We start from the raw sequence: 19,506 nt of genomic DNA, 5'->3' as shown, positions 1-19,506 counted from the left end.
TGTGTTCTTCCCATGTGCTCTGCTCTCCTTCCACAGTCCAAACAAATGCAGGTTAGGTGGATCTGTGCTGTTCATATGCTCCTATAATCTGTGTGTGTGTGTTCTCACCCTGCGATGCACTGGCGCCATGTCCAGGGCTTGTTCCTGCCTTGTGTCTGATGATTGCTGGATAGGCTCCAGTTTGCTCACAAGCCTGGTCTGGATTAGGCAGGTTAGAAAATGACATGAATTTTGATTTGATCTTTGCACAACGTCCACTTCTGGATGGCAGCTGAGAAATGGGTGGACGGATGGATGTCTATAATGTCTGTTCAGCTCTCATCACTTTGATTTCATTGTGTGTGTCTGCTCAATATTCTTTCTCATAGTTGTGCATTAGCAGCAGCAAGCAGTGTCTTCCGTGTAGTGAAACAATCGTGTGGCTTTTTTCAGTTATTATTGTCTAGTTGTCTACGCAACAGAGAGAGCAATTCACATGTGGGCATCAGCATTCAGTACTGTCAGTAACGGCACTTAACAATGGCTTCTCAAGGTGAATCTGTGCCGCTTTGCGCTTTTGTGAAGAGTGTGGCTGAATGCATACCAAGGAGACGCGGTTGCTTCTCTGAAACCCCACTTAAACGGTGAGAAAACAGCTGTTTTGTTTTTTTTACCTCCTCTTTGCCCGATCAGCTGCTGCTTCTGTTCTGCGTGATCGGCATTTCGGGCAGTTCTTCAAACATTTAAAAGCCTGTACAGCAGCTGTCCTTTTTTCCTCAAACAATATTGGGTCTCTTTTCACTGTTCCATTATTTCACTGAGTAGTATTTTCCGTTTAATTTGCGCTAATGTGATCTTTTCACTCATTTTTTTGAGATTTTCGAATTTTCCTACTTCCATTATCTCTAACCTAACCTGCTCTGCATGTGTATAACGGGTCTTACTTCCATAGGTTGTAAGTATGATGTGACGCTCCTGTCTCGCGGGACGTGAAAGTTTCTCTGTCTCTCTTCAAAAGATCACGTCTCATCGCCTGAAAAGTCTCGTCCCAAGATTTTTTTTTATACAATAGAGAAATATTTCTTGTTTCATTTTATAAAGTTTGCTCATACAGTTGAACCATTTATAAATGGACAGCAAAGTGTATGCCTTTCCCATTTACAAACTGCAAATGGGTCTTTCAGTCCCTGCTAGCTAAGAGCCCATTCCAAAACCCACTGACTTACTCGCACACACTTACACACACGCTATTGCAGACATAGCTAAGAAGGTTCTGTCTCATGTTAACTTACAGGAGTTATAATTAAGCAAACACTTAAATGAGTTTAACTTAAAGCTTTAACTTTCTAAAGTTGGCTCTTACAAAATAGATTTCAGCAAACGTCATGAGGATAGAGAATGGTTCATACTGCTGCTTAGATGTTGATTTTTTTTTTTGTTTGTTTTTTATGTGTAGTGTGTTATGTGACAATTACAAAAAAAAATCTTACTGTCGAGTTCATTTCATCCATCTTTTTCCAAATTCTGTATTTCCATTACAATGACATTGGGGTGCCCAAGTGTATCCCAGCAGCATCGGCCAGGCCATTACAGAGCGCCCCAGTGTCGGGCCTGTCCTGTCCAAACATTTGTTTTTGCTGATGTGGGAGTAGAAAATCAATATGGTGCCTCAGGTGGGCTCCACAGTACCAGTGACCAATTAGATGGAAGTCCTTGCATTGATTACTGTGCCACCCAACCCATGCTCTACGCTGTTTTTAGGCAATTTTTGTATAGCTTTTTAAATCTGATATACCCCAGAGTCAAAGCAAAGTCAGCCTGAGATGATTTTTTTTTTTTTAAGTTTAGTGTGAACTGAAATACAAGGAAGAGCATGTGCTCTGATTTTAGATTTTCAGTTTGGTTTTTGTTAAATAATTCTTTGCATTCTGTGGAATTATCACCCTGGTCAGGTTTGGTTTCTGCTTCCCTGTAATGGAAAAGACTTTTAGCTGATAAGGCCATGTTATGAGTAACACAAAGGGCTGTTTTTAGAAGAACGTTTCCTGCCATTACCAAGGCCCCCCCCATCCACACCACTACTTTTTCTTTTAAAAAAAAAATGTAGACATTTGTCTTTTTTTCTTTTTTTTTTTCTTTTTCTCTCCATGTGTCGTCCACACTAGCTTGGTGTTTTCAGCCCACAGAAGCAAAGACTTTTAAGAATGCTCTACTTTTGAAAACACAGATGCAGTGTTTCAGTGTGGAAGGCTGAGATCTAAGATTTATGATGGCGCTGATGGGATTTTCAGGAATGGATTAGCTGCTTCTTAAAGTGGGGGGGGGTCCTGCATAGCTTTCCTATTAGCACCCTGCCCAGTGCATTAGGATACAATTATTACGGTGTCCGCTTACACTGGAAGTCACTGCTTCAAGTGGAAGTTACTTGAATGAAATATGACTCGCACACGAAAAGAAGGTAGCCAGAATTTATTTTAGGTTTGTAAGAACATTGTTTGACTATATACAGTATATATTGTATTAGCCAGCATACAGTGGTGTGAAAAACTATTTGCCCCCTTCCTGATTTCTTATTCTTTTGCATGTTTGTCACACAAAATGTTTCTGATCATCAAACACATTTAACCATTAGTCAAATATAACACAAGTAAACACAAAATGCAGTTTTTAAATGATGGTTTTTATTATTTAGGGAGAAAAAAAAATCCAAACCTACATGGCCCTGTGTGAAAAAGTAATTGCCCCCTTGTTAAAAAATAACCTAACTGTGGTGTATCACACCTGAGTTCAATTTCCGTAGCCACCCCCAGGCCTGATTACTGCCACACCTGTTTCAATCAAGAAATCACTTAAATAGAAGCTGCCTGACACAGAGAAGTAGACCAAAAGCACCTCAAAAGCTAGACATCATGCCAAGATCCAAAGAAATTCAGGAACAAATGAGAACAGAAGTAATTGAGATCTGTCAGTCTGGTAAAGGTTATAAAGCCATTTCTAAAGCTTTGGGACTCCAGCGAACCACATTGAGAGCCATTATCCACAAATGGCCAAAACATGGAATAGTGGTGAACCTTCCCAGGAGTGGCCGGCCGACCAAAATTACCCCAAGAGCGCAGAGACGACTCATCCGAGAGGTCACAAAAGACCCCAGGACAACGTCTAAAGAACTGCAGGCCTCACTTGCCTCAATTAAGGTCAGTGTTCACGACTCTACCATAAGAAAGAGACTGGGCAAAAACGGCCTGCATGGCAGATTTCCAAGACGCAAACCACTGTTAAGCAAAAAGAAAATTAGGGCTCGTCTCAATTTTGCTAAGAAACATCTCAATGATTGCCAAAACTTTTGGGAAAATACCTTGTGGACCGATGACACAAAAGTTGAACTTTTTGGAAGGCAAATATCCCGTTACATCTGACATAAAAGGAACACAGCATTTCAGAAAAAGAACATCATACCAACAGTAAAATATGGTGGTGGTAGTGTGATGGTCTGGGGTTGTTTTGCTGTTTCAGGACCTGGAAGGCTTGCTGTGATAGATGGAACCATGAATTCTACTGTCTACCAAAAAATCCTGAAGGAGAATGTCCGGCCATCTGTTCGTCAACTCAAGCTGAAGCGATCTTGGGTGCTGCAACAGGACAATGACCCAAAACACACCAGCAAATCCACCTCTGAATGGCTGAAGAAAAACAAAATGAAGACTTTGGAGTGGCCTAGTCAAAGTCCTGACCTGAATCCAATTGAGATGCTATGGCATGACCTTAAAAAGGCAGTTCATGCTAGAAAACCCTCAAATAAAGCTGAATTACAACAATTCTGCAAAGATGAGTGGGCCAAAATTCCTCCAGAGCGCTGTAAAAGACTCATTGCAAGTTATCGCAAACGCTTGATTGCAGTTATTGCTGCTAAAGGTGGCCCAACCAGTTATTAGGTTCAGGGGGCAATTACTTTTTCACACAGGGCTTTGGATTTTTTTTCTCCCTAAATAATAAAAACCATCATTTAAAAACTGCATTTTGTGTTTACTTGTGTTATATTTGATTAATGGTTAAATGTGTTTGATGATCAGAAACATTTTGTGTGACAAACATGCAAAAGAATAAGAAATCAGGAAGGGGGCAAATAGTTTTTCACACCACTGTGTATATTACCCAGAAGAAGGATGAATGATTGACAGCAAAATGTCACACTGAGCTCTGCGTTCCTCGAGTCTGTGGAATATTTTTGTGTTTTTTCTTTTCAAGCCCAGGAAGGACTAAGAAGGCAGACAGAGACTCCTGGAGCATTGGATAAATAGAGCCTTGCAGAAGATAAGAGGGGATTGTGGTGCATGACTTGAAGACAGATTGGAGACAATGGAGGAGTGACAGAGCAGGATTAGCCATGGCTAGTTTCAGTAACTTTGAGTGCAGCTGTGAATCAGGTCAGGTTGGGGAGCATCCACGGGTACAGAGCGTTGCCACTTCCACCACACGATGAAATCGCTCAATCCCAGATTGTCAACCACCCCAGGCAGACATGCAGTCCAATCCCACCCTCCAGAAATGACCATCTATCTGCCACAGCCAGGGGTTACGTGGGTGTCCCCTTGGCCTAGTTCAGCTGCTTGGGTCTTCAATGAGGATCTTGAATCGCACAACATGGCCATAGCACGGTAACTGACGCTCCCTCACAATGCAGATAATGTGCCTCTTTCGGGAATCTGTGAGCAACCACTTATTCGACACAAAGTCAACCGAGTAGTAGCCAAGGATTCTCTGAAGAGGCACAGTACCAAAGGAGTCCAGTGTTTGTCTCAGGTCACTGAATAGTGCCCATGTCTTCTAACCGTATAGCAAAACAGAAAGCATTTGAACTCTAAAGACTTGGACCTTCGTTCTTTTCCAAAGATATCAGGAGCGCCATACACTCCTTTCCAGCGGCCTCATGACCCCGCCATGCTCTACCAATCCATCTACTGACATCATAGGAAGAGTCGCCAGCGACATGAATATTGCTGACGAGGTAAATAAACCTCTCAACAAGGTCGACACTCTCTCCGCAAACAGACACAGTGCTGATGGCTGTGACCAAGAGGTCATTAAAGGCCTGGATCTTGGTTTTTATCCAGGACACTCGCAAGCCCAGACACTCCGACTCCTCGCTCAGTCTCTCGAGAGCCCCTGTCCGAGCCTCCATTGACTCCACAAAGATCACAGCATCGTCAGCAAAGTCAAGATCCGTGAACCTTTCTTCACCAACAGCTGCTGGACCCCATGACTCTCTGCCCAACAACCAGGCCATACAAGCACTGAACAGAGACGGAGCTGTGAATCGTTCATTGGGAAATAAATGTGCCCACTGTCAGGCTTAACTCTCATTGGGTGTGTGTCTTGGGAACGATCCTACATTTATTTACTAGTGCTTTTGACACTGAAGTACGTCAATATTAAATCCTTTAGAATTTCTACTTGTGTAGTTATATTTTACTTGAGCCATTTTCCAGAAAGGTAACCCTATTTTTACTCAAGCATGGCAGTTGGGCACTTAATGCAACACTGAATATTTTCCATTTACCCCAGAGACTGTCTCCCAAGAAAAGGAGTTCCAAGAGCATTAGCTTTTCAATTTTTTTGTTTAGCGCAATTAACAAATTTTGTTTTAACAAAAATTTATGATGGAAAAAACTGAGCCATCTAATTATAATAATTGCAGCCTCAACCAGTGCTGTGCTTAAAATGGTAGCCATTGTGGAGAGGCAGCAATTTATTCTAAGAGACGGTCTTATTCTATTCAGCAGTTGATAAGAGTCGCTGAACATTAACTTGTCCAGTTGCTGGATCATCTTGATGTTTTGGTTGTTTGTCTCATTTGTTCCAGTCTTATTTCTTTAGTTCTGCCCCACAATAGCGGATTCTGCACATTTTATGTCACTGTGTCCCTCATGGTGTAGCCTGCAGTCTTCCACGCCTAAACGAGATTGCTTTCTGTCGCCAGTGTTGGACGATCAGCCGATTGAGACAAAGGAGAAATCTGTTATTTTTTTACAGGCCTCTGGGGTTTCTGTTTTCTTTACTCTGTTTCCCACTCTCTCTAAAAACGATTTAGTCTGTGGCTCTTGTAATAAGGCTGACAAGTAATTCTGATTTATGGGACTCTCCTGGGGTAAGGAAAGGAAAAACAGACATTGGATGATCTTAATTCTCACTTCATTTTGAGAAACTAATCATTACAACAAGTTGAAGGATAGCCTTAGGGCCCACTTCATGTACATTGAATTGAAGACAGCATTTATTATTGCCACTTCTAGCGTGTGCAGGTTTTCATTCCAACCCGTTTTATCATTTGACGCCAGGCTTGGCAGATAATGAACCTTGGTATTTAATTACATGGCTTGTTAGTGCTTTCATCCTTCCAAGAGAAATCTTCATCACACATTAGATTTTTCATCTTCTGAGAACATTATCCATACGTTTTGGGGTCTAGAACAGATATGAACCTCTTAGTCCTTCCCTCCTCCTTTTATTTATTTCAAAACATTTGATTAACACAAATACATCCTGATACGTATACACCGGTTTAAAGAGAAGCACATTAGCTGGAGAGTTGGTGATTCCTTTGTCATTTGCACCTCATTATTTACTGATGGCTGGTTAAGAAAACGGGTAACAAGTAAAACTTTAATGCAGTTAAAAGAGCGATTAAGAGTTCTGAATCATAACAAATGGGTTAACTAAAACTAAGCCCAGGTAAAAGCATTTCTTTGGTAGGAAATGAATGGGTTCTGCACTCACTCGGTCCCTATGCTAGCCCCCTCTAAGCTGTCTTTTAAATAAGCCCTGCGCTAAGCTATTCTTGTCCTTTATCTGTTCATTCACACTACCTGCCTCAATTCAGCCCTCCTTATAGGAATTTCGCCCGCCTGTGTCAGACCCCCACTCTAATCCGGGGCGGTAGCCATAGGTATTCACCTAGAGTCAAATCTCCCACTAATGTACTTTATGGGCCAGGGGAACAGAGGTGCGTTTAGCACTATGCAACTTTTTAGAGCAAATCCTCCAGCACCCTGCCTCACGATTGGCTCAAGCTCAGCAACCCCTTGTGCAGCCTCCTGCACCACCCAGCCCAAGCGCAATTCACTGGGAAGGTGACTTGGATGCCCCTCTGATACGTTTTCTCAGGATCTGTCCAGACTCAATGTAGCCTCCTACACCTGTAATCTGCGTGATCCCCGAAACCCGGTGAAGCCTTGTGCAGCCTCCTTGCACCCAACCGGTTCACACAATGGCTTAGGCTCAGCAGTTCCTTGTGCAGTTCCAGCACCTAGCCAGCCCAAGCACAACCGCAATAAAAGTAACCCTGACACAAGAAGAGCGATATTCCAGGAATTTTTGCTACCCGTCTGAACCTCCACTGTCATCACATGGAACGTTCAACCGTCACTTTCACTTCCTGGACTGTCTGTCTATGCTGCCCAAGTGAGACGAAACCTGGGGAAACTCAAAACAAGGGTGTAGGGCCCAAGGGGAATTGGCCCCAGGGTGTTGAAAACATGTGTCAGTCAGCATTGTGGGGTCCTTCATCACCTGTTTTCTCTGCCCCTGAGTTTGCAGGAAATTCTGCAGCTGTGAAAAACATTGTGTAGTCCCAGTGCCAAAGAATGGGCACTGTAGTGATCCCAAGGACTTCAGACCAGTTCTTCATACACCATGAAAAACTTTTGAGAGGTTAGTCTTAAAATGGCTTTCCCCCCTGGTTTCAGAACATCTGGATCCTCTGCAGTTTGCCTATAAGGAACATATAGGCCTGGTGCATGCTGTCTACAGTGCCTTCTTCCACTTGGACAAAGCCAGCACCACAGTCAAGATAATGCTTTTGGACTTTTCCAGTACTTTTAACACCATTCTGCCTCGCCGTCGAATGAGGAAAAAGCCTAAGGGTTTGAATCTTAACACCATTACATTTTCCTGGATTATGAGCTACCTGACCAACAGAGAGCAGTTTGTGGGGCTCGGGCACTGTTTGTCAGAAAAGGTTGTGTATAATACTGGAGCATCTCGGGGAACTGACCTGTTCATCCTCTACACAACAGACTTCCAAGCACAATACAGTAATCTCTCCTCAATCGCGGGGGTTGCGTTCCAGACCCCCCCATGATAGGTGAAAATCCGCAAAGTAGAAACCATATGTTTGTATGGTTATTTTTATATATTGTAAGCCCTTATAAACTCTCCCACACTGTTAACATTATTAGAGCCCTCTAGACATGAAATAACACCCTTTAGTCGAAAGTTTAAACTGTGCTCCATGACAAGACAGAGATGACAGTTCTTTCTCACAATTAAAAGAATGCAAACATATCATCTCTTCAAAGGAGCAGAGAATGTCAGAGAGAGCGCTCGCTAAGAAAAGCAAACTATCAAAAAATCAATACGTGCTTTTAAGTATGCAGAATCACCGCGATAAAGCGGCATTTTGTAGAGGAGCGTCCATATCTTCTAGGCAAACAGCCCCTCCATCAGGCAGAGAGTGAGAGAGACAGAGAAAAGCAAACAATCAAGCAACGTGCGGGAAGCATATCGTATATCATTGACGAGTTTTATTTAATATGTAATACATGTTCTGATTTGGTAGCTTCTAAGCCATCCGCCAATAGCATCCCTTGTATGAAATCAACTGGGCAAACAAACTGAGGAAGCATGTACTTTAAATTAAAAGACCCATTGTCCGCAGAAAGCCGCGAACCAGCGAAAAATCCGTGATATATATTTAGATATGCTTACATTTAAAATCCGCAATAGAGTGAAGCCGCAAAAGTCGAAGCGCGATATAGCGAGGGATTACTGTACCAGCGCTTGCCATCTGAAGAAATTCTAAAAGATTTCTCCATCATAAGCTGCATTATTAGTGGAGAGGAGTGGGAGTATCAGATACTTGTGGAGAACTTTGTGTTGTGGTGCAGGTAGAACCACTTGAAGGTTAACGTCAGCAAGACAAAAGAGCTGATGGTGGTCTTTTGGCATTCCAAGACCCCTCTGAGATCTGTCACCACTCAGGGGGAGGACGTGGAAGTGGTGCGGTATCTAGGGGTCCATATAAACAATTGACTGAAATGGCATAACAACACAGTGGCACTGGACAAGACTTACTAACGAGACTTGGGACTTTTGACATATTTTCCAAATAGCTGGAAATGCCCTACTAGACTGTAGTAGCTGGTGTGTAGTTCTACCCCATGTCCTCCTGGTGATGCAACTTGAGTTCCAAAGACACACAATGCCTGACTGTGGTAAAATGAGATACCATCATGAAAATCCCCTCCATCTTAAGATTCCTTTATTGTCATTGCATAACACAATATTCTCACGTATACAAATCACATATTACACAATTGTCGATATGTGCAAAAAAAATGTAAAAACAAAAGTTAATAAATAAATGGTGAATGTGATCTTGCACAATTATGTCTATAAGGTCTGTGATTTCAGTACAGAATTTAGTGTAGTAATTGATTTGGGGTAAAAATGTTTCATCAGTCATGTGGTCCGTGCTCTAATGGACCTACAGTGTATCTCTTCCCGAGGGGAGAAGTTCAAACAGTTTGTGTGCTGGATGACACAAGTCCTTTAGGATGCTGAGTGTCATTTGTAGATATCGAGAGGCATAAATATCTTCCAAGGTAGCCAACGGTGTGTTGGTGATTTTCTCGGCAGTTTCCATGATTCTCTGCAGATTGTCTTTTGTCAGCTGCTGAGTTGTTCTCATACCACAAGAGTATCCCATGAGTCGGGACCCTCTCAATTGAACAAAGATAGAAAGACACCACAAGCTTTTGCGATGGATCAACTTTCCTGAGATTTCTCAGGAAGTAAAGTCACTTTTGTGGTTTTTTAACCTGTGACTTTGTGTTTGTTTTCCTTGTGAGATCATCTGAGATGCAGGTACCCAAGAACCTAAAACTAGAGACACTCTCCACTCTGTCAGTGTTTACATACAGTGGCCAATCGATGGTCACCCTACTTCTTCCTGAAATCAATAATGTGGTGTTAAGTATCAAGTTATTCTTTATGCTCCGTTCTGTCAGTGTTCGTACCTCCTCCCCATAGTCAGACTCGTCTGCATCAGTGGTGAGACCCTCTATGGTTGTATTGTCTACCATTTTAATGATGGCTTTGGTGTTGTGGGCTGTTATGCAGTCAAATGTATACAGAGAATAAAAGAGGGCTAAGCACGTCGCCTTGCGGTGGTCCTGTGCTGAGTGATAAAGTGGGAGTGTTGGGGGCCCATCTTGAATGACTGTGGTCAGTTTGTTAAAAAGTCCTGTGTCCACAGCCAGATGTTATGCTGGAGTCCTAGGATGGACATCTTGGAAAACAGTCGGCTGGGTATGATGGTATTTAAAGAAAAACTGTAATCCACAAACAGTAGTTGTGCATATGTTCCCTGCTGTTCCAGGTGGAGCAGTACAGTGTGGAGGACAGCAGAGATGGTGTCATCTGTTGACCTATTGGATCTGTATGCATATTGGCGAGGATCTGGAGTCGATGAGAGAGTAGCCTTGGTGTACTTGAGAACCAGTCTTTCCATATACTTCATGATTACTGGTGTTAACGGTACTGGCCTGTGATCATTGAAGCAGGTTACTGCAGTCTCCTTTAGAACTGGTATTCTAGTTGATGTCTTCAGGTAGGTGCGGACAATACACTGTGACAGAGATTGATTAAAGACATCTGTAAATACCTCTGCTAACTCCACAGCATAGCCTCCGAGAACCCAACCTGGGACACCATCTGGGCCAGCTGTTTTCTGTATATTGATATTCTGGAATATGTGTATGACCACAGCAGACTGGGTAGCGAGTACCTGGCTGTTGGTATCTGGTGCTGGAATGGTGGTCGTGACTGTCTCTGGTCTCTCCTCCTCATGGCGTCCAAAGAAGAGGTTGAGCTGCTCTGCCAGTAAGGGACTGTTGCTACCAGTAGCTGTGTTTGGTATTGTGTTTTTAATAATGTGAGATATACCTTGCCATGTATGGCAAGGGGCCTGAGTTGTCAAAAATAACTCTCAATCTTCTCCAGGAGGCACTGACTTGGAGCACTTATAGCTACAGGATCATTCCGTGCTAAGAAGCACCTCTTTGGGTCTCTTCTGTCTGCAGCTATCAGACAATTCAATGCTTTCTCCTGACATCCCAGACTAAATGCTAATACTCTTCTTAAATTAATCTTTCAACTTCACCACTCTATCTATCCATCTCTATTGATCTATCGATGTACTGATTAATTGTATTGTTTGCCCCGAGTCTGTAACTTTGTTTCTGCTGCTGTATTTATCTAAATTTCCCCTGAGGATTAATAAAGTTTATCTAATCTAATGTTGGGAAACTGCCAATGCCAGATTAGCCCGATATGAGGGGCTGTAGGTGAGTGTGCCCTCTAATGCCCTGAGTTGTTTTCTGCTTTGCACCTGATGCCTCTGGCATGGACTCTAACCCTGTAATTCTGACTTGGACAACAGATATGGAAAATAGATGGCTAGATGGATTTACGGTACAAATTAGTGATAGTGGAGCCGAGAACATTTAAAGCCAATGGTTCCAACTCGTGTATTTGGTTAATGGCAGGGCTCACAGTGAAACTTTATACACTATGAAATCTGTCCGGTGTCTGATGTCCTGCTCTCTCCATGTGAACACACTGCTTCTGTGTGCCTCATCTTTCACTGGCTCGCATCTTCTTAAGAAGCCATCATCATTTCCCACCCAAATCATCGATACTACATTGTGAAATGGACTGGGTGGCCATTTCGTAGTGATTGTGGTTTTCTTTCTGTGACTTCTGTGGAGTTCCCCATATTGTTTTCCTGTCTTCCTTATCTTAATTTAATACAATATACTGTTGATCACCATTTGGAGTCTTATGGTGTTTTGTGTGTTTATTGAATACTATTTTGTGTTCGTTTTAACGTTGCTTGTAAGTAGGGTTGGCACTGCTCTAGAGTCCTGGCTCCAATTCCTGCCATGATCTTTATATTAGTGGTGGATTTTCTCTTGGCTCTTAGGGTGTATGTGAAGGTGAGTGGTCCTCAATTGGAGTTCAAAGTCCTTTTGAGGCCTGACTTCGTGTGCTCAGTAAAGGTACTTACATAATGGAGTATGTAGGATGCTGGGACCAAGCAATCCTCCATAGCCATGAAGATGGAGGTGTACTCCTTTTTCGTCTGTTTCCCCAAGCCCATAACCTATATGGACGTAGTGACATTTTAAATGCACATTATGGGATGTAGAAAGTACTAACAAAGCAGTCTGTGTGTTTATTCTGCAGGTGAGGCATCAATCCACGTCAGTAAGCCATAGTACTCAACAAGTCAAGACTCTCCAAGAAGCATCCCAAAGCTCTCCTTGCTCGTCTGAGATACTCAGGGTGTCCTCTTTTCTGCCTCAGAGTCTCCTGGAATATCGCAGATCCAGTTCAGTCGGTGGCAGAATCAGAGATGCAAGAGGAGGGACGAGTCGGCTCACCCAGAGTACTCCATCATCCTACCATCATGGTGACAATTCCCTCAATTCTTCAGTCATGTCTGTTGAAAAGTTCCAGATAATTGGCAGCACCAGAATTTCCCAATCATGTCTACGTCAAGCTGCTTTGGCCGTTGATGTGACTGACACACAAACTCCAAGCAAAGGGAGGACTTTCTGTTCATCCTCCTCTGCAAAATGTTTCCCTGAAGCCACCAGAGAGAGAAAGGAGTCTACTGACTCAGAGGAGTTTTACATTTAAAGGCCAACTGCCAGGCCCATCATGATACAAGTGTTTGTAAGTGATGGTTTTTGTTTTCTAATTATGAAGAATGGCAAGAAATAGACAGTATGTATCAGTACGTACAAGATGCACACTAATAAAGACCAGATTGCCAATTTGACTTGTTCATTCAGAGGGGAAAGTGACCTCAGTCTAGAAATTTCAGCAACATATGCAGAGTGTGACCTGATTTGGGGGTAAAGTTCATGTCTGGCATTTGGGCTTCAAGATGACATTTTTGAAATTTCCAACACTGAGTTTTTATACAACCACAATGCTGCCAGTTTCCTTTAATTGAATTAAATCTGATTTATTTTCAAAAGCAGGTAGGAGGAATACAGAATGTGCTCTGAACTGCTTTAGCGTGACGTGTGCATGGAGTGTTCAGTAATGTTCAGATGTGCTAGACAAGTGGGACAGTCGCATACGAGAATTAAACGTCACTACAAAATACCACAATGCAGCAGGGGTCTCCAAGTGTTTTACTATATTGTTTGGATCCTCTAGCCATAGTTACTCTCCCACTGACCACCCCAGTCAGTCTAAGGAAGCCTCGCCATAGGGTTAGAGGCCCATCTAAAATGTTTTTTCATAGTGGATGTAATAGCAAATAAGATTAAGAGGTGGATAGCAGGCCTGGTACGTTTACTTTAGAATTAAATAAATAAGTTTTGAAAAAATTCTGAACAGGTTTTCACAAAGAGAATTAGATTTTATTTTCCTCAATTTGAGATCACGTAGAACATCACTTTTCTGAGTTATAGAAGATGGATTACGATTCATCCAGTCGTTAAACAAATGACATGGAATAGGACATCATATCAGACCTTTCATGGCACACTTTTATGTCATCTGATATTAATGTAGTGGTTAAGGAGTGAGAAATGGTTTTAAATCCAAGACCCTCAGAGAGATCTTCATATGCATCTCCGAAAACGTCATCTAGTGTTAGGCTGGATCTCACCCTGGGTACGTTTTAGGAGAGCTTTATGTGAAGGATGAACACTTGGAGTTGAATTATGAAGTGCCTGGTGCTGATTGAACCCGAGTATATTCTATGAGTGGCTGAATCAATTCCAGTGCTGAAATTTGAATTAAAAGGGCCATTTCCCATTGTTCCCTGGGCTCATCAAGGGGTACATTCCCTGAAATTTCTTCACATTCTCTAGAGATGCACTCTGGACCTTAGTTCACACTGGCCCATTATACCTGCAGGGACGGAGATGAGTGAATGTTGAGGGAAGTTGGGCAGGTTGCTTGGAAAGAATTTTCTAATTTGTTAAAGGAAACTCTTGTGTTAGGATATTAAAACTGGAGCCTAACAGCTTGGACAATGCAAATACTTGACCAGTAAAGAGACCTCCAAGTGTCACAAGGCTTGAGTACGGCTTAGGTTAAAGAAGGTTGAAATGGGTGATTGTCATGCATGGAGGGTCTTCTGATGTTTAATTACAGCTGTATGGGTGCCATATTATGCAGTATGTTGTCTCTGTCTTTCTCTTTTTAGCCTCACTGCCCCTCAGTACGCTTGTCCATCCCCTTATCAATTCTAGAGGAGCCCCCTAAATGTGCTGTCACCAACACAAAACAGTTTAGTCTCCCCCAATTCACTTTGCTTCCTCAAAGGAGGCTTTGGAGAACTGCCACTTACCTTATGATAAGGCACTTTAACTTCAAGAGGGTCTCTCCATAAATAACATTCTTAATGCTATTTAATCCAATTCAGGGTCCTGGGCACTGGTGCCAAGTAGGAATGAACCCTGGGCCGTGTGTCTTGCATCACTCACACGCACCCCCGTTCTCACTTACATGATGCCAATTTGGAATCGCCAGCAAATCTAAAACACACAGTACTTGGAGTAATACCCATGCAAGTAGAGGAAGAAGGTGCCAAGTCCACACTGGCAGTGACTGGGTTGGGGATTCAAATCAGAACACTAAACTCATGGGTCAACAGCAGTAACTCCAGCCAAAAATCAAGTACAGTTGACCCATGACATACGACCGGACTGACATGTGATCGTCTTGATTTACGACCAACTTGAGTTACAACCAGCCCTCGCGAACGAATTGAGTTTGTAAGTCAGGGTCCACTGTTAAAACTGCTTGAGTATGGCACATGCTGAACCTTGGAGACAAAATGTCCTCTTGATTCTTGACCTCTGAGTCTTAAGATTGGGTCAGATGGGGCTGTAGACAGCAGCTCATTACATCCACTACGAGATTTGTAAAATGGCAGCTCAACTCCGTCCGGTTTAGAATAGCTGTCGGTCAGTGGATGATTGTCGAGTTACTGTGTCTGACGCCCTAAAACACAGGTGTTGAACTCCAGGCCTGGAGGGCCGCAGCGGCTACAGGTTTTCATTCTAACCCTTTTCCTAATCAGTGGCCTGTTTTCACTGCTAATTCACATTTTAATAGCCCTGTTTTTAAGGATTCAGTCCTCCTGAATTGATTCGTTTCCTCATTAAACTGAAGCCAAACACAAATGAGACGTGAAACGAGCCAACAGATGCCCAGTTAAACTGGGGCTTCAGACTCCAACCAGTTTCTCAATGAGAAGCCAATTCTTGCTGTTAATTAAACTTGTTATTTAATTCCATGGCTGCTTGTTGCTCTCATTCTGCCACAGCAGACATTTCCAAAACTGTTGATTTTCTGTTTTTCATAAGAACATCGTCAAAGTGTTTTGGTGAGTTGAGAGATCAGCCTTACTGAGACCTTCACCTTTCTTTATTTTCAGATATTGTGTGATGTGGGCTTGTTTTGTGTCTCATTATTGTTTGGCTGCTAATTAAGGAAAAAGAAACAACTAAAGGGCCTGAGTCAAGTTAATTAAAAGAAGTAATTAGCAGCAAAAACTGGTCACTAATTGAGAAGATGGTTAGAATGAAAACCTGCAGCCACCGTGGCCCTCCAGGACTGGACTTTGACACCCCTGCCCTAAAAGACTTTAATCCTGTGGGACCAAACAAACACTTTGTGCCTTGGGATGCCATTTTAGTGCTGCGGGTGGCGTACAGTTTGAATGTGTGTGTTTGTGAGGGGGTTACAAAGGTTTTTAAAAAGAAATGAGCCCCCTCCAGCCACCCAGTACCACTGTCTAGCCCAGGGTTGGGAAATGTTAGTTTTGTTCCAGCTCGCCTTCTTAATGAGAAGTCAATTATTATTGTTGAAGCACTTATTGCTTAAGTGACATTTTAATGCTTCATTTTAGTGGTCTCGCTTGTTAAGGTTTCCCACCCTTAATTGCTTTTTTCAGTCTTTAAACAGCTGCATTCAGGGTTTTAATGGCTCCTTATTAGCAATAAGATTTAAATGACAAAGCAGCCAGCAATTCTCCATCTTGCTGGTTTCCATTTATATCTGTGTGTGTGTTCATTCTGCACTGTTTGATTTAATAAAAAAACATAATAGAAAAATGTGACAGACTGAAAACGATCTGTTTTAGTCTCAAAAATCATTTGGATGATATCCTTAAGAAAGGAAAAAGTCTACGAGATGAGAACCTTACATTGCAGAACTAACAAGCTGTAAAATTAAACACGATCTGAGACTGGCAAGGATTGGTTTCTAATTAAGAAGTAGATTTGGAATGAGAACTTGCAGCCCCTGTGGCTCTCCAGGACCGACATTGCCCACCCTGGCTCTTGCCTCAGAGATCGTGTAAAGACAGCACTGGTTGTAACTTTTACAAAGCGGGTGCTCAAGATGCTGATCCAGTCCACATACTTTTTTTAATCACAATTTATAGTTGTGTGAATTCACCAGCAAGACTGAGATTACAATTTGTGGCCAATGATGTAAATTACAGAAGTGGAAGTGTATGGAGATACTTCTCCTATGTGATGAATTCACTTCAAAACGTGCTGGAGGCAAACAGCAGCTCAGTGAGGCGCTATATCTCGAATGAAGCACAAGCCACTCGACACTCCTTTGGCGGCCATTTTCAATGTGCTGTGTTTGTATCATATAACGTGTTGCATGAGATCTGTCTGTCCGCCGATGCTTCACCTGCACGATACTATGTAATGGGCGACGCCAAAAGGCGCTATATGTGTTTGAACAGCAGGCAAACAGAATGGACATGGCCCAGTTTTTAAATTCAAATGACACTTTTAATAAAACATTTCTGTATTTCTATACAAAACCCTCCTGTGTGCCGTCATCACCACCCGTCCCGCCTCCAGCTTTGCCCCAAGCGGATGGCCTCTGGGAGACACTGTGCTTCAAGTCCTTCAAGGCAGATCCATACATCGCCTCACATCTGTGATGTTCATTTTACTTTTTCTTGCTTGGTTTTGCATTTAGCTGTAACAGACATGGTTGAATAAGGAATAACTTTTCCATGTGGGGTAAACCGACCCACCCCCCTCCCCCCAGCCCACACCCCTGTCAGCTTATCAAGATTTCCACGGTGGGCTTTCATGAGCTGCAGCGCAAGTTTCTTGGGACTTCAGGGTCCTTCATGTCCGGAGAATAACCATAGTAAGAAGACCTGTATGACAAGGACAAAAAGAAAAGGCCTCACTGGTGAGAAAGACAACAGCCGAGTTCCCTCCGTGTTTGAATTGCAAGACAGAAAGAGGGGGAGGTAAGGAATTGGATTGGATGGCCTGCGCCCGTGGCTTAGTTTGTCTCTTTGGCCTCAATCTGTAGTTTTTACCCCAAACACTTCCACCTTCTGAAGGAGATGACAGCACTAAACGATCATCGAAGTACACGGATCAAGTCGAGGGTGGGGAAGACGCGTAAACAGCACCTCCACTTTCAGACTAATTGAGAGAAGGTTGCACTGTTCGGCTCCTGATGTTTGTATGTATGTATGGCACTGTGAGCTCTTTGCATGTTAAAGGGCTCTGCCACACACCATCACCAGTTGCTGGTAGGACAAATTAGGGCACCTTATTTTCATGAAAGATATGACCGTGATTAGGTGCCATCGAGGGTTAGCTCTTAATCCTACCATGAGACCCTCCAGTGCCCAATCCCCAAAAACTGTAACTGTGAACTGGTTTGAGAGTGAAGTGTGTTACGTTATTCAGGGGGCACGTGGCTGAGGTCCTACCTTGTGGACACAACCCTGAACTAATATAAGAGCAATGCGTGTTATGTTACTCGGTATTAAATGGCACACTTTGTCACTACCAACAAATTCCTTTTGACATTTTCCCCCAACTCTTCTCTTCCACTTTCTTTGAACTATTCTCAGTCAGTCTTGGTCACTTCCCAGGGACACCACCATAATATAAGCCATCACCAGTCATTCTCCACCTTTCATTCAGCCTGCATCTCCTCACCGTCCGACCCATCAGCTCCACATCAGACGTTTCTCACAACTTGCATTTTTCCCTCCGTGAATCTTTGCATGTCCACCTGTTCGTTCTCATTGCCGTCTTTTTAATTTCTGTCTTTGCTGAAGAATTCGCTCCGGGAGTTACTCCTGCACACAAAGATCATCCCTAAATTGAGATATCCATGTAGCCAAGTGGTAGAACGTGCTGCTTGTAATTCTGGTAGACTGTGTCTGATCCTTGGTGTCAGTGGTGGGGAGGTGACACCCTAAACGAAGCCCTTAGCTGAGATGAGTGTTAACCAAGAGGAGGGTGCTCAATGCAAAGCCATGGCCTCAGTTGTGCGAGAGACTTCTTCAGTAGCTTAGAAGCCAGATCACCTACCACGTGAAGAGATCTCCATTTCACTGAGTGGTAGAACTTGTTGCCTGCAAGTCCAGCAACGCGTCTTATATATTCTCCTTTACCATCTCAGTAAGAATGGCAGCTGTGCCAGTGCAGCAAACACTCGGAAACAAAGCCACAGCAGAGACAGCTTCATCTTCCTGTTTCTGTACACCATACACCTTCTCACACAGCTGATCTATCTAACATGCCCATATCCTACCAACACATGCCACAGACATACATATGCAATAGCAATGGTCATTTTTGTTTCATTATGCATTTGGTTATTCAAAGATTTAACAAAAAAGAGAACCATTACACATTTGGTAAAAGGTTTAGAAGGCACAATGGGTGGTTTGTTCCAAGATCATCTTACGCACACTCGCCATTCCCTTATCACGCTCACCAGATCTACACCTCCATTCATCCTCTGCGTGTCACTTCTATTGCAGGACTTCTCTTTATTTCCCCAAACACTCCAATGCACGGACGGCAGCATCATCATCCAGCACTCTTCTCAGTCTCTTTTGACAAAGCTTGTTTTAATTGGGTGCCAACAATCCTCCATAATACTGTATCACTCATGGACTCCTCTCCTGCAGGTCCCACACTAAAGAAAGTTACATCCACCACATTCATTGTATACTCCACTCTGGCATGCTACCACTCCTTGATCCCCCTACTGCCTGATCCACAGTCGCCTCTTTGATTTCTTCTGTGTTCACAATTCAGGCCTTTTGCTTCCATGCTGCTATGCTCTCCTTCAACTTCTTCTCCAGTACAGTATCATTAATGAAGAACTCCCTGGTACCCACGTCCATTTCTAGCAAAAGACTCCTAGTGAAGCCCCAACTTCATATCCAATTTTTCTTTGTGCCTGTCGGCTACCCCAACCACCATTTGTGCCCCTTTCCTATCTTTCTTCATAGTGTCCCCTGGAGAAAGAGTTAAGGCCACTGACCATCTAATGCCCCCACACATTTGGTACAAAGGATTTTTCACTCTGGAAAGAAAGAAATAAAAGTGTACCCATTCCACTGAATGACCAGTTGTGTCCAAGATTTTC

At 43.0% G+C, this 19,506-nt stretch overlaps 2 protein-coding genes across 5 annotated transcripts in view; one reads left to right on the top strand and one right to left on the bottom strand.

Annotated features, from left to right (window-relative positions):
* LOC120537327 (protein FAM124A-like) overlaps positions 1–13,166 on the top strand; it is a 34,077-nt gene extending 20,911 nt beyond the window's left edge. For all 4 annotated transcript variants that reach the window (XM_039766205.1, XM_039766204.1, XM_039766202.1 and 1 more), the window contains exon 3: positions 12,283–13,166. In XM_039766205.1, the coding sequence (XP_039622139.1) occupies positions 12,283–12,738 (456 nt within the window). In that variant the 3' untranslated portion in view covers positions 12,739–13,166. The remainder of the gene's footprint in view (positions 1–12,282) is intronic.
* Positions 13,167–16,855: 3,689 nt separating this feature from the next.
* The window catches only part of mospd1 (motile sperm domain containing 1), a 32,486-nt gene continuing 29,835 nt past the window's right edge, over positions 16,856–19,506 (bottom strand). Inside the window, exon 6 of the mRNA XM_039766201.1 lies at positions 16,856–17,257. Coding sequence (XP_039622135.1) covers positions 17,226–17,257 — 32 coding nt within the window. The 3' untranslated portion in view covers positions 16,856–17,225. The remainder of the gene's footprint in view (positions 17,258–19,506) is intronic.

This window comes from Polypterus senegalus, chromosome 10 (assembly GCF_016835505.1).
Source record: "Polypterus senegalus isolate Bchr_013 chromosome 10, ASM1683550v1, whole genome shotgun sequence".
NCBI classification, from domain to species: Eukaryota; Metazoa; Chordata; class Cladistia; order Polypteriformes; family Polypteridae; genus Polypterus; species Polypterus senegalus.
The sequence above is the reverse complement of the archived record's forward strand: the minus strand, read 5'-3'. Positions and strand labels throughout refer to the sequence as shown.